Raw genomic sequence first — 26704 nt, forward strand, 5'->3', positions numbered from 1 at the left:
AACAGCTGCCCTCACCACTTAGAGTGATCTAGTTTCGGCTCTTGGGGAGCTCCAAGCTTTCTTCCAACTAGACAACCTCCTCCAAACCCTTTTGGAGAGGGGGGCACAGTGTACTCCGCAATGCCTAACACTTCCTCCATCATAACACCTTCATGTTGTTGTAATGGGCAGGTTACTTACCCACAGTTCCTTGCGCGCTGGGACGTGCTTTAGGCACTGTTACATGCCAGCTTCCCCGAGGGGCCATGCCGGGCCCCCAAGCCCCAAGAGCACCTGCCTGGCCTTGGACACGTTCCTGGGCTTCGACACTTTCCAAGGCTCGCGCAGCCGCAAAGCTTCACAGGTAGAGAGAGCATGCGCACCAGGGCAGCGTGGCGTGGCGTGGTCACGTGGCCTAGGAGGGGGCGGGCTCAGACGCTCGAGTCCGCCTCACACCGGCTGCGCTTGCGCGCTGCGGACAACCGTTGCGGGGCGTCCAGGGCCCTGAGTTAGGACCTTTGGCCGCCTACACCCTGCCCTTGGGCTCTGAAGTACCCGGCCTGGTGGCCCCAGGACGTTCCCGTCGCATGGCGGAGTGCTGCGGAAGATGCCCATGAAGTCATTACTCCTTCTAGTTGCGCTGTTGACATGGCCTTCGTTCCTGCCGGCGTTTCCGAGTGAGTGACCGGCCTGAGGTTGCAACCACCCAGGGATACTAGGGGAACCTCCGGGGTCGGACCCGCCGGAATTCCGGCTCTTCTTCCCTGGTCCCACATTCCTCCCAAACTTCACTGTCCAGGGCCCTGGCCTCCAAGGCTGAGGTGTGTCCCTCCTCCTCCCCTTCCTGCACGCTGCGAGGCTGGCCTGGCCTCGCAGCCACCCAGGCAGTGGGTCCCAGACTTGACACAGGAAGCACCGGCTGGGCACATGGGGCACACGGACCTCCTTACCCCGGCGGAGACTGTCCTTGATGTTAACGCGGCCCCCTTCTACCGGAGAGTCACTGCGCATGCGATAAAGCAGGGTGCGCAAACTGCAGCCAGGCCTAGGCGGCCTGTTTTTGTATGGCTGGCTAGCTAAGGATGGTTTTTACATTTTTAAGTGTGAATATGAAATGTGATCTTTAGTGAAATGTGAAAAGTATGAAATTCCAATTTCATTGTTCATAAATAAAGTTTTATTGGAACATAGCCACACTCATTCCTTTATGTATTGTCCATGGCTGCTCTCCCTTGTTATAACATCCAAGTTAGATAGTTGCCACAGTGATACCGAAAATATTTACAGAAAAAAGTTCAACCCCTGTGGTAAAACATGGAGAACCTGTGGATTGTGTGCAGCGTCCTGGGACACTTAACTGACCCTGTGTGCACCCCTGCAGAGCATCCTCAGGAGTATAGCATTCAAAACCTTTGTTAAGAAGAATTATAACTTATGACCTGTCCCTCCCCAGTAGCTGAAAATTAGTAAGGTGGTTACCTTGAGGTATTTAAATAGTGAAGTCCAGCGTTTGATAGCTGATATTCCAGATATGATTTGCTGCTTGTCCATCTAGTCTAACTATAATTCATTATAGCATTTTTGGAATGTTGGGGTTTGGTTTAACCAAATAAAATTTAATAGGGAGGTGTAAAGTACTAAAGTGCTTGCTAGTTATGCAGGCCTACATTTCATGAATAGTAGTGGCAAAAGTTCTGGATAAAGTGTCTTAGATAAGTTAGTCCATTAAATACAAGCACTTACGATTTTTAGTTGTTTTAAACAAAAATATTTGAAAAAATGTTCTTTGCCATAATACTGAAAATGATAATTACCTTTTCTTGATATCTGATGGTCATTATTACCAACATCAGTTATTGCATTTTGGTAGTTGTAGATCATTAGGTCACAACTAACATATAGGGGGAGTTTAGATGACACGGATACATATTGTACATTCTGGGACTGCTAAAATGTTAAAGGGACATCTTTAAGAAGAAAGAAATAAAGAAATAAAGAAACATTAATATATAAATAATAAAATGGCAATAAATACTACCTATGAATAATCACTTTAAATGTAAATGGATTAAATGCTCCAATCAAGACAGGGTAGCTGAATGGGTAAGAAAACAAGACCCATATATAGGTATTAAAAAAAATGTAGGCACACACTTGGAATAATTACAAAGGCAGTGTTTATTTATTTATTTTTTTAATTTAATAAATCTTTATTGTTCAGATTATTACAATTGTTTCTCCTTTTTTCCCCCCATATCTCCCCTCCACCTGGTTCCCACCCCCCCTCTACTCTTACCTCCCCCCCGCTGTCCTCATCCATAGGTGTATGATTTTGTCCAGTCTCTTCACATACCCCCCACACAGACACCCCTTTCCCCCTGAGAATTATCAATCCACTCTGATTCTATGCCCCTGATTTTATTATGTTCACCAGTTTATTCTGTTCTTCAGATTTTTAATTCACTTGACTTTTAGATTCACTTGTTGATAGGTATGTATTTGTTGTTCATAATTTTTATCTTTTTTCTTCTTTTTCCTCTTTTTAAATAATACCTTTCAGCTTTTCATATAATACTGGTTTGGTGGTGATGAACTCCTTTAGCTTTTTCTTATCTTTGAAGCTCTTTATCTGCCCTTCAATTCTGAATGATAACTTTGCTGGGTAGAGTAGTCTTGGTTGTAGGTTCTTGCTATTCATCACTTTGAATATTTCTTGCCATTCCCATCTGGCCTGCATAGTTTCTGTTGAGAAATCAGCTGATAATCGTATGGGTGCTCCCTTGTAAGTAACTAACTGTTTTTCTCTTGCTGCTTGTAAGATTCTCTCTTTGTCTTTTGCCCTTGGCATTTTAATTATGATGTGTCTTGGTGTGGTCCTCTTTGGATCCCTTTTATTTGGGGTTCTGTGTGCTTCCTGGACTTGTAAGTCTATTTCTTTCACCAGGTGGGGGAAGTTTTCTGTCATTATTTCTTCAAATAGGTTTTCAGTGTCTTGCTCTCTCTCTTCTTCTGGCACCCCCATAATTCTGATGTTGGTATGCTTGAAGTTGTCCCAGAGGCTTCTTACACTATCTTCTACTTTCTGAATTCTCTTCTCTTCGTGTTTTTCTGGAGGCGTGTCTTTTTCCTCTTTGTATTCCAAATCTTTGACTTGATTCTTGCGTTCCTCTAGTTTGCTGTTGGGTCTCTGTATAATATTTTTTTTATTTCAGTCAGTGTATGTTTCATTTCTAGTTGGTCCTTTTTCATATCCTCGAGGGTCTCATTAAATTTATCGGCCTTTTCCATGAAATTCTTGAAAAACCTTATAACCGTGGTTTTGAACTCTATGTCCATTTGTTTGTTCTCCTCCATTTCTTTCGTTTGGGATCTGTTTCCTTGCCTCCTCATTTTCGCTGCTTCCCTGAGTTGGTAGGGTAGCTTTGTGTACTAGGTGTCCTATTGGTTTAACGGCTCAGCCTCCCAGTTACCTGAGGTGGACGCTCTTGGTGCACCCCTTAGTGGACTGTGTGTACAGCCTTGTTGTAGTTAAGTCTTGATTGTTGTTGGTGTCACTGGGAGGAACTGACCTCCAGGCCAATTGGCTGTGAGGACCCGCTGTGTCTATAAAGGAGGAATTGCTGTGCTGGAGACACGTTTATGGGGCCAGACTTGTTCCAGTAGGTCTTTGGCGCTCACTGAGTCTGCCTCTTGAATGTGTCCCTTATGAGAATGGTTGAAATCTGGTGTCGTTTCACACTGACCACTAGATGCCCTAGTTTCTGGATCTCCAATGGGGTGCAGGTCAGCTACTGTCTGAGGGCCCCCAGCAGGAGCTACAGCAAGAACTAGTTTTCTCCTCTTTGCTTGAGTGGTTTTGGAGCAGTCTGACTGGAGCTTCAGTTGATTTGGTTAAGCTGCCACAAGGCAGGCCATTTATATGCAAAAGCCGCTGTGTGAAGCCTGGGCGGGTTTGTAGAATGTGTGGGGCGGGGTCTCAGGGTGTCACTAGGCTAGGGCGTGGCAAACTGGCGATGGCTGCCATCAGCCGTCTCTGCCTTTCCACGTTTCCCAGTCCCCGTGTCCTGCGTTCCAGTGCAGTAAACACTGATTGCTGGGCGCACCTCTCAGCTTTTCCGCATTTGTTCTCCTTTCTTTTTCCTTCTTAGTTGTAAATCTACCATTCAGCCAGCTTTCCCGTGGTTCTGGGTGGTAGATGTTTTGTCTTTTAGTTGTATTTTTGAAATTGTTGTGCCAGCAGTGTTTATTAAAATACTGTACATTTCATCTTCAAAATTGAGCTACCAGTTGTTACAGTGCATATATATATATGTATTTTTTTGGGACACCCTGTATGTGCTGTCTATAAGACACACACACACACACACAAAAGATACAGCAGCCTTAATGACACATTAGACCAGATAGATTTAATTTATATTTTTAGAGCATTATACCCAAAGCAGCAGAATATACATTCTTTTCAAGTATCCATGGAACTTTTTTAGATAGACCACATTAGGTCACAAAAAAAATTTTCAATAAATTTAAGAAGATTGAAATCATATCAAGCATTTTCTCTGACCACAATAGTATGAAACTAGAAATCAATTACAAGAAAAAAATACTGGAAAACACACAAACAAATGGGAGCTAAATATCATGTTAACAAACAATATATGGGTTGCTTTTTCCTTTGGGAGCCGCTGGGTAGAGAGGAATGTGGCCATCTCCTCTCCCTACCATGGCGTGTACTCATCCACTGATATCTGTGTACTCCAAAAAGAGGGAAACATCTCGCAAAAATGTCCCTTTGCCTGCTGTATTCAAGGCTCCCATTCAACCAGATATTGTGAACTTTGTTCACACCAACTTGTGCAAAAGCAATAGACAGCCCTATGCTGTCAGTGAATTGGCAGGTCACCAAACCAATGCTGAATCCTGGGGTACTGGCAGAGCTATGGCTCGAATTCCCAGAGTCATAGGTGGTGGAACTCATCGTTCTGTCCAGGGTGCTTTTGGAAAAATGTGTCGTGGGGGCCACATTTTTGTACCAACCAAAATCTGGCGCCGTTGGCACCGCAGAGTAAACACAACACAGAAATGATAGGCCATCTACTCTGCCCTCGCTGTCTTGGCCTTACCAGCACTGGTCATGTCTAAAGGTCACCATACTGAGGAAGTTTCTGAACTTCTTTTGGTGGTTGAAAATAAAGTTGAAGGCTACAAGAAAACCAAGGAGGCTGTTTTGCTTCTTAAGAAACTCAAGGCCACCCTAGCAGGTTTAGCTCAGTAGATAGAGTGTCGGCTTGCGGAGTGAAGGGCCCTAGATTCAATTCTGATCAAGGGCAAATGCCTGGGTTGTGGGCTCGATCTCCAGTAGGGGGTGTGCAATGAGACAGCCAATCAATGAGTCTCTCTCATCACTGATGTTTCTATTTCTCCCTCTCCCTTACTCTCTAAAATCAGTAAAAATGTATTTTTTAAAAAATTAAAAGAAACTTAAGGCCTGGAATGATATAAAAAAGGTCTATGCCTCTCAGTGAATGAGAGCTGGCAAGGGCAAAATGAGAAACCATCATCGTATCCAGCGCAGGGGACCTTGTGTTATCTATAATGAGGACAACAGTATCATCAAAGCCTTCAGAAACGTTCCTGGAATTACTCTGCTTAATGTAGGCAAACTGGACATTTTGAAACTTGCTCCTGGAGGGCATGTGAGCCATTTCTGCATTTGGACTGAAAGTGCTTTCCACAAGTTAGATGGACTGTATGGCATGTGGTATAAAGCTGCCTCCCTCAGAAGTAACTATGGCCTTCCCATGCACAAGATGCATGATTCAGACCTTAGCAGAATCTTGAAAGAGTCCTCTGAGCACCACACAAGAGGATTCACTGTAGTGTCCTGAAGAAGAATCCACTGAAAAACTTGAGAATCATGTTGAAGCTAAACCCATATTCAAAACCATGCGCCGGAACACCATTCTTTGCCAGGCCAAGAACCACAAGCTTCGGGTGGATAAAGCAGCAGCAGCACTAGAAGCCAAATCAGATGAGAAGGGGGTTCCAGGCAAGAAGCCTGTGGTAGGGAAGAAAGGAAAGAAGGCTGTTGGCCGTAAGAAGCAGAAGAAGCCTTTGGTGGGGAAAAAGGCTGCAGCTACCAAGAAACCAGCAGCTGAAAAGAAGCCCGCAGAAAAGAAACCCACCACAGAAGAAAAGAAGCCCGTGGCATAAACTTAAATTTGTTTATTCCATAACGGTCAAATCACTTTGGACAGCTAATTTTGAATAAAAATATGATCAAAGGCAAAAAACAACAACAAAACAACATATGGGTTAACAATGAGATCAAGGAAGAAGTGAACAGATACCTTGTGACAAATAAAAATGAAACACAACTACATAAAACCTATGAGACACAGCAAAAGCAATCCTAAGAGTGAAATTCATAGCATACAGGCGTACCTCAAGAAATAAGAAAAATCTCAAATAATCTAACCTTATACTTAAAGGATCTAGAAAAAGGATAACAAACAAATTACAAAGTGAGTACAAGGAAGGTCAGAGTAGAAATAAACAAAATAGAGTCTAAAAAATATATATCAAAGATCAATGAAACCAAGAGCTGGTTCTTTGAAAAGATAAACAAGGTTAATAAGCCTTTAATCAGACTCATGAAGAAAAAGACTGGAAGGACTCAAATAAATAAAATTGGAAATAAAAGGGGAGAAGTAACAACTGACACCACAGGAAAAAAAAGGGGGGAGGGTAGTAAAATACTCATGTACATGCTACAATATAAATGACCTTAAAAACATACTAAGTAAAAGAAGCCAGTCACAAAAGAACACATATTTATGATTTCATTTATATGTAATATATAGAATAGGCAAATCCATAGAGACAAAAATAGATTAGTGGTTACCTAAATTGAGGGATAGGGGCAAATGGGAATGGATTTATTTTGGGGGTGATGGAACTGTTTTAAACTTAGATTGTGCTGGTAGTTGCACAACTGTGAATATACTAAAAATCATTGAATTGTAGACTTTAAAATACGTATTTAATATATTAGGAAGGTATATTAATATTGCTTAAGATTATAATTTACTTAAAATTATGTTAATTATTTTAAGTAAATTAAAAGTAATTATGTTACTTTAGACATTGATAAAATCCAATATAATAAAATTAATAGAACTTAAACTTATGTGATCTAAATTTACACTAGGCCATTTAGTAAGGGCTAACTAGAAGAATGTGGGGGTTTTCTGAAAATTGGAACTGTTTAACTACAATGTATGTGATGTTCTTTTAGATAAACTTTAGATTTCAAAATTTAGAAAAATATGGCTAAAGTTGTATCTTTTATTATTATAAAAACTGCCTGTATTCCCCAAAATAAGAGAATTTTTTAATTACCCAGATTTCCCCTTAATAAATATTGGAATATTACCCACAAACCCTGACTGCCCCCCTCCCCGAAAAAAAGCCAAAACAAAACAGATTTATTTTATTTATTAATCCTCACCTGAGGATATTTTTTCTATTGATTTTTTTAGAGAGTGGAAGAGAGGGAGGGAGGAGGGGGGGGGGAGAGAGAGAGAGAGAGAGAGAGAGAGAGAGAGAGAGAGAGAGAGAAAGGAACATCGATGTGAGAGAGACACATTGATTGGTTATTTCCTGCACATACTTCTACCAGGGCCAGGATAGAGCTTACACATTTTTTTTCCTTACCTGTTCCTTAATATAAATTACTGGAGGCACAATTAATTTACATACTTGCAAGCTTTTGGTTCATTCAATCATTCATTTAATAAACGCTTTTAAACACACACGCGTGCACGCGCGCGCGCGCACACACACACACACACACATATATTATTGATTTCAGAGAGGAAGGAAGAGAGAGGTAGAAACATCAATGATTAGAAACATCAATGATGAGAGAGAATCATTGATTGGCTGCCTCCTGCACACCCCCTACTGGGGATTGAGCCTGAAACCCTGGCATGTGCCCTGTTGGGTAATTGAACCAGTTACTTACTGGTTCATAGGTCAATGCTCAACCACTGAGCCATACTGGCCAGAGAAAGACTAATGAAGGATCTCTACATCTTAAGGGAAGTAAGGAAGTTACTTCCTTTACTAAGGAAGTAAACTATGCACATGACAATTATAGATTTTATTGTTTAAAAAATATTGTCTACTTGACTGGCAAAATGAAAATTGTTTTTAACTTGTGTTTCTTTCATGAACAGTGAATTTTAGCAAGTTTTCATGCTAATTGGATTTTGTATTATTCCTTATACCCTATTCCTCCTTTAATTGGGCATTCTAATGAGAAGGAAGTACATATTCTGAATGTATTGTTTGTTAGAATTTTATATTTCATTGCTCATTTTAAAATATGATTTTATTAATTTGTCTTTCACTTCTCTGTGAAGTTAGTTTATTCTTTTGTAAGTCATTGTCAGTTCCTACCAATACTTTGTAGTAAGAAAACATTAAATTTGGATCAGCTATTTTTAATATTTCCAAATACATAATCTTAATATAGGGGGTCTCAAAAATGTATACACCTATTAAAGGTATGCATTTTAGTCCAGTTGTCAGGAGAGCAAACTTTTGTATATTTTAACAAACTTATTTTATTTTTCTACACTAATAAAAGAGAAACATGCAAATTGACCGTACCTCCACTACGCCCACAAGCCACCCCCACAAGGCAATCAGGAGTGAGTATGCCAGTGATGGGCAACCTTTTGGGCTTGGTGTGTCAAACTTCGCCAAAAAACTGAGCATAACTCGGGTAGTGTGTCACTTTGAGGAAAAAACTAACTCCAAGACTCTAGTCGCAAATGTTTTATCCTCGGCATGCGGCCGCATGTCATCAGAAATGGCTACGCGTGTCAGTGCTGACACGCGTGTCATAGGTTCGCCATCACTGGAGTATGCAAATTAACCCAACCAAGATGGCGGCGGCCACGGAGCTGGAGCAAGCAGGAGGCTTGGGTTGCCCTGGTGATGGAGGAAGCCAAGCTTCCCGCCCGCCCTGGCCTGCCCTGGCCTCCGCTCAAGCTACAAAGTTTCAATTATAGAAGATAAATAAATCCCAGATACTTGCCGGCCCTGGCCTCTGCTCAAGGAGGTGCTGAAAAAAAAAAAAAAGAAAGAAAAAAAGGAGTGGCTGGGAGCTTGGGTCACCGGGGGGCTGATCAGTCCAAGATGGACGGCAGTTGTGGGTGATCAGGCTGGTGGGGGGCAGGGCTGGTGGGGGTAAGCAGACCAGCAGAGGGGCCAGTTTGGGATGTGCAGGCCATCAGTGGGGATCAGTTGGAGGTGATCAGGACAGTGGGGGGGCAGGCAGTTTGGAGTGAGCAGGCCAGCAGGGGGGGCAGTTGGGGGTGATCAGGCTGGCGGGGAGGGCATTTGGGGGTTAGCAGATTGGCAGTGGGGGGGCATTTAGGGGCAAGCAGCTGGCAGGCTGAGTGGTTAGGGGCAATCAGGCAGGCAGGCAGGTGAGTGGCTGGACCCAGCAGTCCCGGATTGTGAGAGGGATGTCTGACTGCCAGTTTAGGCCCGATCCCTGTAAACCGGCAGTAGGACATCCTTCGAGGGGTCCCAGATTGGAGAGGGTGCAGGCCGGGCTGAGGAATACTCCCCATGCACAAATTTCATGCACCGGGCCACTAGTTTCTTATATTTTAATATTTACATTTTATTAATATTAAACAAAATATTTATACTTTAATATTTATTATCTATCTATATATAAAAAGCCAGTGACCGGAACGACCGGTTGCTATGACGCTCACTGCGGCCAGTGAACCGGCCAATCAAAGGCGGGGCGGCCGGCCACCTCCCCCACGGCCCTTCGCCTCCCCAGCCGGCCCTGCCCCAGATCGGCCCTCCCACCCTGATCTGGGACAGGGCTGGCCGGCCAACCACCATGACCCCTCCCCCAGGCCACTGGTCCCTGATCGGCCCCCCCCCATTCTATTCGGGGGTGGATCTGGCTGGCCCACTGCTCACAGCTCCTCCCCATGGCTGGCCCCACCCCTGACCAGCCCCCACCACCCTGATTAGCCTGAGGCTCCTCCCCCCATCCAGCTCTGCCCCCAGTCAGCCCCCCCCCCAGACTAATTGGGGGTGGGGCTGGCCAGCCAATCTCCCCTGGCCTCTCCCCTGGCCGCTGATCCCTCATCAGCCCTCCCTACCCCATTCAGGGACGGGGCCAACTGGCCCACTGCCCACAGCCCCTCCCAATGGCCGGCTCCACCCCCAATAGGCCCCCCACCCCAATTGGGGGTGGGGCCCGCTGGCCAATTGCTTGTGGCCCCTTCCCGAGCCGGCCCGGCCCTGATCAGGCCCCAATTGGGGCGGGCCAGCCAGCCAACCTCCTGCCATCTCCTCCTCCTGACAGGCCTGGTCCTGATCTGTCCCGATTGAGGATGGGCTGGCCAAACCCCACCCATGCACAAATTCATGCACTTGGCCTCTATTATTTTAATATTTAATTATATTTTAACATTTAAAATAGAGTTGTATTCTTCCAAGACAATTTTTTAAATTTTTTTTATTGATTTCAGAGAGGAAGGGAGAGGGAGAGAGAAGTAGAAATATCATTGATGAGAGAGAGTAATTGATTGGCTGCCCTGACCGGGAATTGAACCATGACCTTCTAGTCTATATATAGAAAAAGCCAGCGACCAGAACACCGTAATGACCGGAATGACCAGTTGCTGTGACACCCACTGTGGCCAGTGAACTGGCCCAATCAGGGAGTGGGGCCGGCTGACCAACCTCCTACAGACCCTCCCCCTAGCTGGCCCCGCCCCTGATCACCCCCCCCACACTCCAATAGAGGGTGGTGCCAGTCAGCCAACCTCCTGCAGCCTCTTCCCCTGGCTGGCCCCACCCAAGATTGGCCCCTCACCCTGATCAGGGGCAGGGCCAGCTGGCCAAACGCCTGCGGCCCTTTCCCCCAGCTGGCCCTGCCCCCTTTGGGCCCCCACCACCCTGATTGGCCCCCCACCCCACTTAGGGGCGGGGCTGGCTGGCCTACCGCCCATAGCCCCTCCCCACAGCCGGCCCCACCTCCAATATGCCCCCTCCACCCCGATTGGGGTGGGCCAGCCAGCCAACCTCCCGCTGTCTCTTCCTGACAGGCCCGGCCCCAATCTGCCCCGATGGGAGCAGGGCCAGCCAGACCCCACCGATGCACAAATTCATGCACTGGGCCTCTAGTTTATAGGTTGACACTCAACCACTGAGCCACATGGACTAGGCCTTCCCAGACAGTTTATCATCATACTTCTCTTTTGCCAGCATCCTTTTGTCATCTTTTTATGGCAACATTGTGTAGTTACTTATATGTACCTGCTTTGAAGCAAGACAACATATTTTTGAATCCCATTCTTACCACTTTCAAGTTGAATATAATTTTAGGCAAATTATTTGTTCTTTCTAAATACCCTCTTTTTCTCTTTATAAAGGTACATTTAATGCCCTTAATATAGTGCCTGGCACATAGTAATTGCTCAGTCAGTCAGAACTATTATGGTCTTTCATCAGTATTTTCTAATTTCCCCTTCAGATTTTATGCCACTTTGTTTCTACAGTTGTTTGATCATTTTGTTTACTTTCCTACTATTTGTCATGTGCATAATTCTTCATGTTCTATTTCAAGAAGAGAAGTGCAGATAGCCTCAAGCTCAGCTATAACGTCCATATCTGTGATTCTTGCTAACCTCAAGCCTGCTTAGCAGGTAGCCATCCTGCTAACTAGATGCATAGGAAAGCAGCATTGTGGTTTTTCAAGGTGGAAGAGATTCTTATTTAGCTATGTTCTGAAACATTGCTATGTTTGGTTGGATCACTAACTGGTAAAATAGAAGGGTTATAATAAAGAACACAAGGGCAGACAACAAATATTCCAAGTTTAATAATGCAACTTCTAGCAGAGTAGTCTGGTCTTTGTAAGAATTTGAAGTTTGTTCATCCTTCTAAATACCTCCTAAAAAATGGGATAAAGCAGGTTTTCAGTGGCCAGAGCCATTTGGAGGGATATTTGAGGCTTGACTATATTTTATTACCTTGCCTGCAAAAATTTTTATAAAGAACAGGTTGATTTGCAAGAGCATTTCTGGTTAGTAGAACTGACAAGGTCTACATCAAACATATAGATATTTTAGGGGACAAAAGTAGGAAGTGGGAGGTGTGGAGGGAGGGGATGGATTTAACAACAGAACAATGTGGAGACAAAGGGTACATGAAGAAGGGAGGAAAAACAAGGTAGGAGGTAAAGTGCTTGGTTGATAGGCAGCATGAATAGGCTTTTTAGTGTTGCCTGAGTAACAGTATAAAGGGATAATGAGTATTTCAGGTGGTTTTTTTCTTTTTAGAAATCAACTAGCAGTAAGTATCTCCTTTTTCTGTCCTTTGACAATCTAATTCATCTAATAGTAGCCTGGGTATCCTATTTACTACTATGAGAAGAGACAAGTTAAATGATTAAACATTGAAAGGGAGGGAGGAGCAGGGGAAGAGAGAAAACATCAACAGGGCTGGGGATTGAACCTGCTATACATGCTCTTGACGGAATGGAACCTGGGACCCTTCAGTATGTGGGCTGATGCTCCAACCACTGAGCTAAACCAGCCAAGGCTGGAAATGTCTTCTTAAAAGCATTTAAGCTTTTTTTTTAATACATATTTTGTTGATTTTTTACAGAGAGGAAGGGAGAGGGATAGAGTTAGAAACATCGATGAGAGAGAAACATCAATTAGCTGCCTCCTACACTCCCCCTACTGGGGATGTGCCCGCAACCAAGATACATGCCCTTGACCGGAATCAATCCCAGGACCCTTCAGTCCACAGGCTGATGCTCTATCCACTGAGCCAAACTGGTTAGGGCAAAAGCATTTAAGCTTTTGTTGCTTGCAGACTTTAGATTTGCTTATGAATAGTTGCTCAGAATAGATTTTTCCAAAATTGATTTAAAAAATGTTTATTTTGGAAAAATTTCAATATATCCACAAATAGAAAGAATGGCATAATAAATTTCCATATATCTATAACCAGCTTCAACTATTATTAACCCATAATTAATCTTGTTTCATTTATATCTCCACCCCCTCACCTCCCCAACTTCTCAGCCTTGGATTATTTAGAAGGAAATTCCAGACATCATATAATTTTATAAGTAAATACTTTAACATGTAGAACTAAAATATAAGTATACAACAATGTGAATTTCATACCTAAAAAGATAGTTATCCTTTATATATTATAAAACTAGAGGCCCGGTGCATGAAATTCGTGCATGGAGGGGGGGGGTGTCCCTCAGCCCAGCCTGCACCCTCTCCAATCTGGGACCCCGGTGGGATCAGGCCTAAATGGGCAGTCGGACATCCCTCTCACAATCCAGGACTGCTGGCTCCCAACTGCTCACCTGCCTGCCTTCCTGATTGCCCCTAACCGCTTCTGCCTGCCAGCCTGATCACCCCCTAACCACTTCGCTGCCAGCCTGATTGATGCCTAACTGCTCCCCTGCCAGCCTGTTTGCCCCCAACTTCCCTCCTCTGCCGGTCTTGTCACCCCTAACTGCCCTCCCCTGCAGGGTTGATCGCCTCCAACTGCCCTCCCTTGCAGGCCTGGTCCCTCTCAACTGCCCTCCCTTGCAGGCCTGGTGCCTCCCAACTGCCCTCTCCTGCTGGCCATCTTGTGGTGGCCATCTTGTGTCCACATGGGGGCAGGATCTTTGACCACATGGGGGCATCTATATTGTGTGTTGGAGTGATGGTCAATCTGCATATTACTCTTTTATTAGATAGGATAGAGGCCTGGTGCACAGGTGGGGGCCAGCTGGTTTGCCCTGAAGGGTGTCCCGGATCAGTGTGGGGGTTCCCTTGGGGTGTGGGGCAGCCTGAGCGAGGGGCCTGTGGTGGTTTGCAGGCCAGCCACGCCCCCTGGCGACCCAAGAGGAGGCCCTAGTATCTGGAATTTATTTACCTTCTACAATTGAAACTTTGTTTTTGTTTTTTTTTTAATATATTTTATTGATTTTTTACAGAGAGGAAGGGAGAGGGATAGAGAGCTAGAAACATCGATGAGAGAGAAACATCGACCAGCTGCCTCTTGCACACCTCCTACTGGGGATGTGCCCGCAACCAATGTACATGCCCTTGACCATAATCGAACCTGGCACCCCTCAGTCCGCAGACTGATGCTCTATCCACTGAGCCAAACTGGTTTCGGCTACAATTGAAACTTTGTAGCCTGGAGCAGAGCCAAGCCTCCTGCTCACTCCATGGCCGGCAGCCATTTCTTTTGGGGTTTGTGTACCTTCTATAATTGAAACTTTGTAGCCTTAAGCAGAGGCCTGGGCCCGCCAGGGTGTGCGGAAAGCTTTGCTTCTTCCATTGCCAGGGGAAACCCTTGCCTCCTGCTCTTTCCAGCTCTGTAGCTGCCACCATTTCTGTTTGGATTTGTTTACCTTCTATAATTGAAACTTTGTAGCCTTGAGTGGAGGCTTAGGCCGGCAAGGGCAGGCGGAAAGCTTGGCTTCCTCTGTTGCCGGGGAAAACCAAGCCTCTCTCCCACTCTCTGTGGCTGTAGCCATCTTGGTTGGGTTTATTTGCATATTTGCTCCTGATTGGCTGGTGGGCGTGGTTTGTGGGTGTAGCAGAGTTAGGGCCAATTTGCATATTACTCTTTTATTAGGTAGGATATCTGGTTAGTGTTGAAATTTTCCTAATTCTCTCTCTCTTCCAGTTTGATTGCAATGGGATTCAAATAAGATTCATACATGTAATTTATTAATGTCCATTAATTCCCTCCCCTCCCCCACCCCAGGCATAAAACAGCTCTGGCCACTGACACAGACATCAAGCTAGGATGAACTAAGGACTATACATCTGCTTTGCCCCTGATTGATATAAGAGCAACACCAGCAATCAGGTGTTTCCTTGCCCATTGCCAGGGGGTCATTAATTCCCTTTTAACCTATAGTTCTTCATCTTTATTTTACCCCTGGTAATGTAATTGAAGAAATTAGATCATATACGCTGTAGTTTGCTGCAGTCTAAATTTTGCTGATTACATATCCATGGTGTAGTTTATGTTTTCCTTTGTTGTCCCATGTATTTCCTGTATATTGTTAGTTAGATCTAGAGGTCCTATTAGATTCAAATTTGACCTTTTTTGCAAGACTGCTACATTGAAGGTTTTGTGTTATTTTATGAGGATGCATATCTAATTTTGTATCTTTTTGTGATATCATTAATATTGATAATCATTGAAAATGATTATATTCTATTTATAAATGGCTTCTTTGTTTATTATTTGGAATAACTCATAAATTGAAACTTTGTTTCATCTTGAGCTATATTTCAATATGCAATTCGGTCTATTTCTGTATTTTCTGTTCTGTTCCATTCATCTATTCATATGCAGTGCTAAACTATTTTTATAATAGAGGCTTCATACTGTATTTTAATACCTAATAAGGGGTAGTTCCTGTTTTTCTGGCTATTCTTACTCATTTGTTCTTCAAATGAACTTCATAATCCTTTTTTTTTGTCTTCAGAAAATAACTAGTGATATTAGGAGCATATTAAATGTATGGCCCTGGCTGGTTTGGCTCAGTGGATGGAGCAACAGCCTGCGGATTGCGGACTCAATCCTCAGTAGGCGGTATGTAGGAGGCAGCCGATCAATGATTCTCTCTCATGGATGTTTCTGTCTCTCTCTGCCTCTCCCTTCCTCTCTGAAATTTAAAAAAAAAAAAATGAATTAACAGAGAATATGACATCTAAGCATCTTTATGATATTGAATCTTTTTTGTCTGAGTACATGGTATATTTTTCTATTTGTAGAAGTTTGCATTATGCCTTTTAGATTTTATTATATTCTTGTGCCCGTTTTATGAGGTTGTTATAACAAATTATCAACAGAAATTTATTCTCTTACTAGAGGCCTGAGTCTAAAATCAGTTTCACTGAGCTAGAATCAAGTTGTAGGGCAAAACTGTGCTCCTTCTGGAAGCTCTGAGAGCCAATATTTTCATTGCCTGTTTCAGCTACTGGTGGCTGCCAGCATTCTTTATCTTGTGACCACACTAATCTCTGCCACCTCCCCCATATTACCACTACCTTGTCTATGAGTGTATCATATCTTTCTCCATCTCTCTCTTTTAAAAACATTTGTGACTATATTTAGAATAATCCCCTTTTGCAAGACGCTTAATTCAATCATATATGCAAGTATCCCTTTTCCATATAAAGTAACATTTACAGGTTCCAGGGACTAGAGCCTGATCTCTGTATCTCTATATTCAGCCTAGAATAATTCCTCATATAGGTTTTGAGCATGTCTTTTCAACTTTATTATTAGACTAGAGGCCCAGTGCCTGAAATTCGTGCATGGGGGGAGGGTGTCCTTCAGCCCAGCCTGCATCCTATTCAATCTGGGACCCCTTGAGGGATGTCTGACCACCTGTTTAGGCCAGTGGGATCAGGCCTAAATGGGTGGTCAGACATCCCTCTCACAATCCAGTACTGCTGGCTCCCAACCGCTCGCCTGCCTCTGCCTGATTGCCCCTAACCACTGCCTGCCAGTCTGATCACCCCTAACCACTCCCTGCCAGCCTGATCGACGCCTAACTGCTCCCCGGCCAGCCCAATTGTCGTTAACTGCCCTCCTCTGTCATCCTGGTCACCCCTAACTGCACTCTTCTGCCAGTCTGGTGGCCCCTAACTATCCTCCCCTGCAGGTCTGATGGCCCCTTACTGCCCTCCCCTGCAGGCCTGGTCCTCCCCAGCTGCCCTCCCCTGCAGGCCTGGTCCCCCTAACTGCCCTCCCCTTCAGGCCTGGTCCCCCCCAACTGCCCTCCCCTGCTGGCCTGGTCTCTCCCAACTGCCCTCCTCTGCTGGCCCGGTCACCCCTCACTGCCCTCCCTGCTGGCCTGATTGCCCACAACTGCCCTTCCCTAAAGGCCTGGACCCCCCACCCCCCACCAACTGCCCTCCTTTGCTTGCCCAGTCACCCCTAACTGCCCTCCCTGCTTGCCTGATAACCCACAATTGCCTCCCCTGCAGGCCTGGGTCCCCCCCAACTGCCCTCTCTTACTGGCCTGGTCTCTCCCAACTGCCCTCCTCTGCCAGCCTGTTCTCCCCCAACTGCCCTCCTCTGCTGGTCTGATCACCCCTAACTGCCCACAACTGCCCTCCCCTGCAGACCATCTTTTGGTGGCCATCTTGTGTCCACATGGGGGCAGCCATCTTGTGTCTTGGAGTGATGGTCAATTTGCATATTACTCTTTTATTAGATAGGATTTTAAAAAATATTTTTTTGTTTTCAAAAGAGCATCTTCCCTCTCATTTTATCTTGGAACTGGTTTATATTTGTACTAAAGGCCAGGTACATGAGATTTGTGCACTCAGGGGGGTCCCTCAGCCCTGCCTGCACCCTCTTGCAGTTCGGGAGTCCTTGGGAGATGTCCAACAGTCAGACATCCTTAGCGCTACTGCAACCCCTTCTGCGCTCGCCACCGCCACTACTACTGTGCTTGCCAGCCGTGAGCCCGGCTTCTGGCTGAGTGGTGCTTCCCCTGTGGGAGCTCCTGTGTTGAGTTCTGCCCCCTGGTGGTCATTGCGACCAGTTGTTCAGTCTATTTGCATATTAGCCTTTTATTATATAGAATGTTGGTTTTGTATATTGATTTTCTAACTTGCTACTTTATTACATTCTTTTATTCCTTGTAATAGCTTTTCAATTGATTCTTTTATGTGGTCTAGATGTATAATTATCCCATACTAGAGGCCTGGTGCATGAAATTCATGCACTCGGGGGGTGGGGGGAAGTCCCTCAGCCCGGCCTGTGCCCTCTTGCAGTCCAGGAGCCCTCGGTAGATGTCTGACTGACAGCTTAGGTCTGCTTGGGGAGCGTGCCTAAGCTGTCAGTTGGACATCCTTAGCGCTGCTGTGAAGGCGGGAGAGGCTCCCGCCACCGTCACTACACTCACCAGCCGTGATCCTGGCTTCTGGCTGAGTGGTTCTCCCCATGTGGGAGTGCACTGACCACCAGAGGGCAGCCCCTGCATTGAGTGTATGCCCCCTGGTGGTCAGTGCGCATCATAGCAACCGGTCATTCCATCATTGGGCCGAAACCAGTTCTCCGACATCCCCCAAGGGGTCCCAGATTGCAAGAGGGCGCAGGCCAGGCTGAGGGCCCTCATTGGTGCATGATCGGGGCCAGGGAGGGACATGGGAGGTTGGCCAGCCGGGGAAAAACTACGGGAGGGCTCCAGGGTGTGTTTGGCCCATCTTGCTCAGGCCCTTTTGGCTGGACCCCAGCAGCAAGCTAACCTACTGGTTGGAGCGTCTGCCACCTGGTGGTCAGAGCATGTCATAGCGACTGATTGACCAGTCAACTGCCTGCCCCTTGGTGGTCAGTGCATGTCATAGCGAGCAGTTGAGCAGCCTTAGCATATCATTAGCATATTACACTTTGATTGCTTGAACGGCCGATTGGACAACCAGACACTTAGCATATTAGGCTTTTATTATATACGATAATAAAAGTATAATATACAAATTGACTGAACGACCGAACAGCAAAATGACCATCTGGACAACCATCCGGAAAACCATCTGGGACCACGCTATGACACCCACTGGTGCCAGGCCAGCCAAGGTGGGTGCGATGTGATTGTTCGGGAGCCTGGCCATCGCCCCATGATCGCCCCGCAGAGGAAGGCTCAGGCCACTGGCTGGCAGAGTGATCAATCAAGGGGCTCCATGATTGCCCCAAAGAGGGAGGCCCAGGCCACCAACAGGCGGGCTGTGGTGGGTGGGCGGGGCCTCCCTCTGCGAGGGAAGCCCAGGTCCTGGGTGCTGGCAGCTGGAGGGAAACCCAGGTCCCAGGTGTTGGAGGGAAGTCGGTGCTAACAGCTGGGGAAGGAAGGCCTATTTTTGCATGAATTTTGTGCATCAGGCCTCTAGTATCTACATATAAAGATAGTTTTGCCTTTGTCTTCTGAAGTCTCATGCTTCCATTCCTTTCCCCTATCTAATTACATTGACTAATACCTCCAACACCCTGTTATATAGTAATGGAGATATTGGTATCCTGACCTTGTTCTTGTCTTTAGGGGAAAAGCTTCTAGTGTTTTACCAAATAGGATACAAAACATGTTTTTAATGTTCTTTTTAGGTACTTAAGTTTATATTTTAAAATTAGAGTGTAAGCAGTTACCTTTATAGGGAATATTATTGTCTTACATAGTGCTCTGTAGCTTTTGAAGTATTTTTAAATATTTAATTTATTTGGTTTTGTGAGATAAAAGGGCAAATATAGCATTTTAATTTTATAGTTTGGAGAAATTAAGTAATTGCCTTAGGTCATGATGTTAGAAAGTGGTAGAGCCAGGACTTGCTCTTTTTTTTCTGTACTCAAGGCTACATACTTACTTTTCCTTCAGGAAAACTCTAGATTTAGGACAATGCTTTTTATACATAGGAGAATATATAAATAAGTTATTTTACTTTTTAAAATGTAACTTTTAGTGGTTATTAAGTGTGTGTGCTTGTGTGTGTGTGGTTTATTCTTTTTTTTTTTTGAGAGTAAAACATCCTATATAATAAAAGCCTAATATGCAAATCGACCAAATGGCAGAATGACTGGTTGGCGGGGGTGGGGCCAGCAAGTGGGCAGCGCCAGGCCAGCCAAGATGGGTGCCAGCAGGCAGAGAGAGGGGATTGCAATCAGGGGTGGGGAGTGGGTCTGTAGCGACCAGCAGCAGTGGAGGGGCGATCAGGGGGCAGGGCCAGCCGCTTGCCTGCCAGCGCCATCTCCTGATCAGCCAGCTGGTCACCTCCCACAGAGGGAGGCCACCAGTGGCAGGGGGCGATGGGGAGGGGGCCTGAGCTCCCCTGGTGGTCAGTGCGCTCCCACAGGGAAAGCGCTGTTCAGCCACAAGCTGGGCTGATGGCTGGCGAGCACAGCAGTGGTGGTGGGAGCCTCTCCCGCCTCTGCAGCAGTACTAAGGATGTCCAGTGGGGAGCGGGCCTAAGCCATCAGTCGGACATCCCCCGAGGGCTCCCGGACTGCAAGAGGGTGCAGGCTGGACTGAGGGACCCCACCAGACCTCTAGTTATAGATAAGTCTAAAGTCCTCTTTAATGACCAACTTCAGTCCCATTCCCTCTCCTCAGAGACAACTACCCACATGAGTTTGGTATGTTACCCTTCTGTCCATTTTTTAAAAATCCATAATTCACAAACAAAATGTATGATACTATGTTAGTGATTAAGGATAATACCAAAATCTACCTTATGTTCTGTATCTTCCCTTTTTTCACCCATCATCATTAAATGGATCTTGGAGTATGCAAGACTTTTCTCAGCATGACATAAAATGAGGAATCAACTTTTAGAATCTAGATCTCTAGACAAGTCTAGTGTCTTCCCATTATCATATTGCCTCACCAAGCTATTTCATTAAGACTTTTAAAATTTAGAAATATGCTTTCAGTTTTGATTAAACTTCATCTGGTCTTTCTAAGTTGTAACAGAAGAGTTAAGGGAGAGAGGTGAAACATGTAAATATAAAGCATTTTTGGACTATTTTGTGCTTGTCAAACAGCTGAATAAAAAGTGCCTCCTTAACAGAAAGTTTGTTACTACTGTGATTCGTTTTGCCTGCAGAAGGAGGGTTCAGGTACATGTTATACATTAGAGTTTGGTAAAAAGTGACTTACACCTGGCCGGCATGGCTCAATGGTTGAGCATCAACCTATGTATCAGGAGGTCAGGGGTTGATTCCTGGTTCAGGGCATATGCCTGGGTTGTGGGCTTGACCCCCAGTGTGGGACGTGCAGGAGGCAGTTGATTAATGGCTCTCTCTCATCATTGATGTTTCCATCTCTCTTTCCCTCTCCCTTACTCTCTGAAATAAAAAATATATATATTTTAAAAGTGACTTACTTCCTTGAATTAAATCAATTTGTATCCATGATAGTGGCAAAATCTATTCAAAATGATATGCAATACAAAGTTCCAACCCTTAAAATTTAAAACTCCTGACTAGGAGTAGGGAAGTTGGGCAGAATATCAGAATATCTTATTCAGAAGTCTTTTTTTGTTTTCCACATTGGATATGAGAAGCTTCACCACTCAGATGTTGCAAAATACCACTATAAAACCAGTATAGAACTGCCATTTTTGTTGTAAGAATTAAATATTGATGGTTTAGACAGGAATCTGCAAACTTTTCTGTAAAGGGCTAAGTAGTAAGTATTTTCAGCTTCTCAGGCCATGTGGTCTCTGTTTCAACTACTCAACTCTGCTGTTGGAGCCAACTATCCTATCTAATAAAGTGGTTATATGTTGTTGGACTGTCACTCCAACACACAAGATGGCCACCCCCATGTGGTCAAAGATGGCTGCCCCCATGTGGACACAAGATGGCCACCACAAGATGGCCTGCAGGGGATGGCAGTTGGGAGGGACCAGACCTGAAAGGGAGGGCAGTTGGGGGCGATCAGACCTGCAGGGGAGGGCAGTTAGGGGTGACTGGGCTGGCAGAGGAGGGCAGTTGGGGGCAACCAGGCTTACAGGGGATGACAGTTGGGGGGGACCCAGGCCTGCAGGGGAAGGCAGTTGGGGGGGACCAGACCTGCAGGGGAGGGCAGTTGGGGGGGACCAGACCTGCAGGGAAGGGCAGTTGGGGGCAACTAGCCAGCAGGGGAGGGCAGTTAGGGGTGACCAGGCCAGCAGGGGAGGGCAGTTAGGGGTGACCGGGCCAGCAGGGGAGGGCAGTTGGGGGTGACCAGGCCTGCAGGGGAGGACAGTTAGGGGAGACCAGGCTGGCAAGGGAGGGCAGTTAGGGGCAATTGGGCCAGCAGGGGAGCACTTAGGCATACATCAGGCTGGCAGGTGAGTGGTTAGGGGGTGGTCAGGCTGGCAGGCAGAAGTTGTGAGGGGCAATCAGGCAGGCGAGCAGTTGGGAGCCAGCAGTCCTGGATTGTAGAGGGTGCAGGCTAGGCTGAGCGACACCCCCCCCCCCCCACCATCCACGAATTTCGTGCACCGGGCCTCTAGTAGATAATAAAGAAACAAATGGGTAAGACTGGCTAGTTGCAATAAAACTTTATTTACAAAAAAAACCCCAATTGGGTGGAAATGACCCACAGGCTATAGTTAGATCATTTTTGGTTTGAAGGCAGTGGTGTACTGGTAAATGTTTAACTGGCTTTTTGGAAAGAAGGGTAAGGCCTGATTTACAGCATTTGCCCCATCATGGTTGATTTCAAGCTACCTACTTGACATCACTGAACAGAAAGGTAGAAAGAGATATATAGTAGCACACCATTATATAGCGTTTCATCATACAGATACCCTAGATGTAAATAACCTCAAAACATAGATAATAGTAAAATGAAATAAAATAAGAAAGTGATGAGTTTGAATATTTATTACTTTCCTTTTCAATACAATTTATTTAAATGCAAATTCAGATAATTTAATTATGAATGATGTCTATGTGTAATATCTGGCTCACAAAGTTCCTAAAATGTAACAATTGGCTCTGGTGAGTCATTATGAATCTAATTCATCACACCACTGAGTTGGAGGACATAATCACGAATTTTGTCTTGATAAGTTACATACTGAATCATAAGTTATATGGGAGAGTAATAGCAAAAAAACAGAATTGTGTTAATATGCAACTTTTGCACTGATCTTGCTCATTTGTTTTAAATAAGAATCTGAAAGAATAATTTTAAGTGAGAGTTGACTGTCAGATATGCTTTATTCCTTGGTTCTTTATTTTAACTTTCAAGTGGTAGCATATGAAGTAAATATGGGTCAGTAGATTTTGTCAGTATATCATATATGATAATAAATGTTACTTATTATTTTATTTTTCTCCCCTTAAGGAATAACTGTGACACCTGATGAAGAAAAAAACTTGAATCATTATGTACAAGTTTTACAGAATCTACTACTAAGTGTTCCCACTAGGGAGCCAGGCCAAGAGAAAATATCAAAGTCTCCAAATAACATTTATTCCATGAGACCGAAGTCTTCAAGTAATGTTTATTCTATGAGACCGAAGGTATCACAATTTAAGGAGTTAATTTCACATGACAAAGCTTCAACTGAGAATGATGTTTTAAGTGACCCTATCAGTGATAAAGCTACACCTTTCCCTACTAGAGACTTCCAACCTGAAGTAAGGAGGAACAAACATACTAAAAGTACACCATTCTGGTCGATTAAACCAAATAATATTTCTGTTATTTTAAGTTCAAAAGTACCTTATATTGAAAGAGAAGAGCCAGAGCCAGAGCCAGAGCCAGAGCCAGAATCAGAGGAGTCACAAATTGAGGCACCAATGTTATGGCCAAATGTTACTGAATTACCTCCAAGTCCTTCAAGTAGGAGCACTGACTGGGATACCTCCACAGAACTAGAAGATGTTCCTCAGCTCTCGGGGGAATATGAAATACCAATATATGAAAGTGAGCCACTAATTTTGAGTAATGAAGAAATTTTGGATAAAATATCAGATATTCGTTCGGAAGCACGACACGTACCTATTGGTGAGAGCCTCAAGCCAGAATATAGAGAGGACATTCGAGCCTCTAGAGAGAACCTAAAACGAAGCCTTGCTTTAGCAGAAGCAGCAGAACACAGATTACAAAAAATGTATAGATCCCAGTTTTTACCAGTAGGACGCAGCAGTTTTCTAAGTGATGACATTGAAACTATTATTAACACACTGTATAATTCTAGATCTAAGTTATCTCAGTATTTAGATATTAAATATGTTCCATTGGAGATGAGACAGAAAGCTACTACAGTAATCCATATATTGAAAAACAGATTATGTTCAAATCAACTAGAAACTCAAAACCTTATTAGGAAGTTATTAAACAATAATATAAAAATTTTAAACCTACTTGATGTTCCATAACAAAGGTGACCTAAGAAAACTGGGCATTCATTAACAGGAGAAATAAGCATACTAGTGATTCAAAAGTTGTATAAAATATTTTCTATTGTAGTTCAATGTGCTAACATCTTTACATGTCATATGTTATGAACATTTTTCATATGCACTAATATGCCTAAAAATTTAAAATAAAAGTTTGGTTCAGGAGTTTGTAGTTTTCTTTCATTAATTGATTTTTAAAATTATGAAGATCTAATCTTTAAAATATTTAAGCTTTGGTTTTACTTGAATAAATTGGTTAGATTCACTCATTTAATAAGAGTTAAGGACTGTGCAATCTATATATGTAGCTTGTTTTAAATGAGTGCGTATAAATGTTTAGGGTGTATGGCTTTATTACTCTTTGAGAGAATCTGAGTTTTCTGTCCGACTAGCATAGAAAAGTAGAGCTTGTATCAAAACTACATTTATCTGGATATATGTGTGCCTCCTTTGAAAAGTGGATGATACATTAAGATATATCTTTTTCTTTGTTGGTAAGTACTTTTGGATTATCAGTGAGGAACTATAACCAGAATTGGTAGTAAAGTTCTTCTCATTTATTTCCTCCTTTGTTTGTTTATATACTGTACGTGTACATTGAAGCTTTGCAAATCTTTTATTTGGGAGTATGACTAACATCATTAAAGTTAACTGTATAATATTGTAATTATGGTGCAGGTAACTCTGTTTTATAATTGGACCAGTATTTAAATTTATTTATTTATTCATCAATCCAGTCATTATTAGTTTAATAAAGATATATTGACCTTTTACTATGTACTGGACAAAATAGCAGGCTTTTGGGATATAATAATAAGATCTAGTTTCTTTTCTCTTTGAGATTATATCATAGCAGGAAAGACAGACACTAAACAAATAACTTTAACAATATTTAAATTTCAGTTGTGACAAGTTGTTATGAAGGTGTGAGAAATTTGACTTCACCTAGACCAAGAATAATGGAAAAGCTACTCTGAGAAGGTAGCATTTAGGTGAGATCTAAAGGATGGAGGTGTATGTAGGGGGAAGGGGGCATTCCAGGCAGAGGAACCAGCATGTGTGAATGCTCTGAGTTGAGAATGAATATGGCAGATTCAAGAAGTAGCTGGAGTATATAGAAAGGCAAGGGAGTGTGCCTCATTATAAAGCTGGTGAGGGCAGAGGTCGGAAAGGCATTGCACTGCATATTGAAAATTTTAGCCTTTATCCTATGATCAATAAGAAGTCACTCATGGATTTTAAACAAAGCATGGGTATGATGGCTATGATTAAATGGTTTTTTTAAAAAATACCATTCTGGCTACAGTTTTGGAGGTAGATAAAAATAGAAGTACACTATATACAGATTTAGCTTGGACTAGATGGAAAGAAATGGCAATAAAAGGGTAGAATCAACAGAATTTTAGTAGTTGAATGGATATGGGACAGAGGGAATAGTAGAGAGAAAAAATAATTGACTCACAATTAGCTATATTATAAAAAGACTACTTAGTTTTTGTTTTATAACTTTATTATTTGCTATTATTGCATTATATCTATATCTATATATATCTATATCTATTTCATTTCAGAGAGGAAGGGAAAGGAAGAGAGAGAAACATCAATGATGAGAGAGAATCATTGATTGGCTGCTTCCTGCATGCCCCCTACAGGAGACCGAGCCCACAACCCAGGCATGTGCCCTGACAGGGAATCAAATGTTACTGATTTGAAATGTTCCTGGTTCATAGGTCAACACAACCACTGAGCAACACTGGCCGGGCTGATGATGCTTATTTTTAAAAATAATTTGCTATGGAAAATTTCAAACGTTCAAAACTAAACAGTTTCAACAATTATCTGTTAATGACCAGTCTTATTTCCCTACACCTACCCCTTCCCCTCTTTCATATTTTATGTTGAAATAAACCTTTGATCACTTTTTCATCTGTAAATATAACTGAAGCTCTATAAGCTTTATTAAAAACCAGTTCTACAATATCATCACATAAAAATTTAATAATTCTTTAATATAATCAAATATCCAGTCAATGTTAAAATTTCTAATTTTCTAATCTTTTAAATTTAGAATTTGTATGAATTAAGATCCAAATAAAGTTCACACACTGAGACTGGTTGATTTGACTCATAAGTCTCTTTTAATCTAAAGATTTTCTTCCACCTCTGTTCTTGAAATTTATTTATCAAAGAAATTTGTCATTTGACCTATGGTTTTACACAATATGAGTTTTGCTGATTGTATCCCCATAATGCCACTTAATATATATTTTCCTGTCCTCTGTATTTTCTGTAAATTGGTAGAAACTTTGTCAGACTCAATTTGTCTTTCTTTTTCTGTTCCTTTTTTTTTTTTTTCAAGATGGTATTGTATTTGATCATCTGGTTGTGGCCCCTTTTGTAATTTTTTCAACCTTGGATCATCGTTACCTAGATATATTAATTGTGCAGTCATTTCTGCACAGAGGCCTCTCACACAATCTGCTTTTCACAGACAAGCCTACACTGAATTGCCTGCCTGCACTGTATTTCTTCCATCTAGTCAGCCCTTATTAAGGAGTTCTTGGAATCCTATTAGAACTAATAGGACTAAGGCTTTCCCCATCCAATCAGAGCTGTACAGCCCTTGCCAATCAGAGGGGCTCTGTTCTGACCAATCAAAAAAGTGCCTTTTGGACCAATCAAGTTGTGAGGATTTGGATTCCTCAGTTGCATTAGGATGGACCAGTTATGGAGCAGGGGT

General features: G+C 43.4%; 1 protein-coding gene and 1 pseudogene across 2 annotated transcripts; both read left to right on the forward strand.

Annotated features, from left to right (window-relative positions):
• Positions 1-586: 586 nt before the first annotated feature.
• SPESP1 (sperm equatorial segment protein 1) lies at positions 587-24058 on the forward strand (the record flags this gene model as incomplete). The annotated part of the gene is made up of 2 exons (XM_079769776.1): positions 587-656; positions 22904-24058. The coding sequence occupies 2 exons, from the start codon at positions 587-589 to the stop codon at positions 23941-23943; spliced, it is 1110 nt and encodes a 369-aa protein (XP_079625902.1). The 3' UTR covers positions 23944-24058.
• On the forward strand, positions 4688-6283 carry LOC307098728 (large ribosomal subunit protein uL4-like; annotated as a pseudogene). The gene is made up of 2 exons: positions 4688-5227; positions 5466-6283. The product of its transcript is annotated as a large ribosomal subunit protein uL4-like (transcript).
• Positions 24059-26704: the final 2646 nt, after the last annotated feature.

This window comes from Cnephaeus nilssonii, assembly GCF_951640355.1.
Source record: "Cnephaeus nilssonii genome assembly, chromosome: 4".
NCBI lineage: Eukaryota > Metazoa > Chordata > Mammalia > Chiroptera > Vespertilionidae > Cnephaeus > Cnephaeus nilssonii.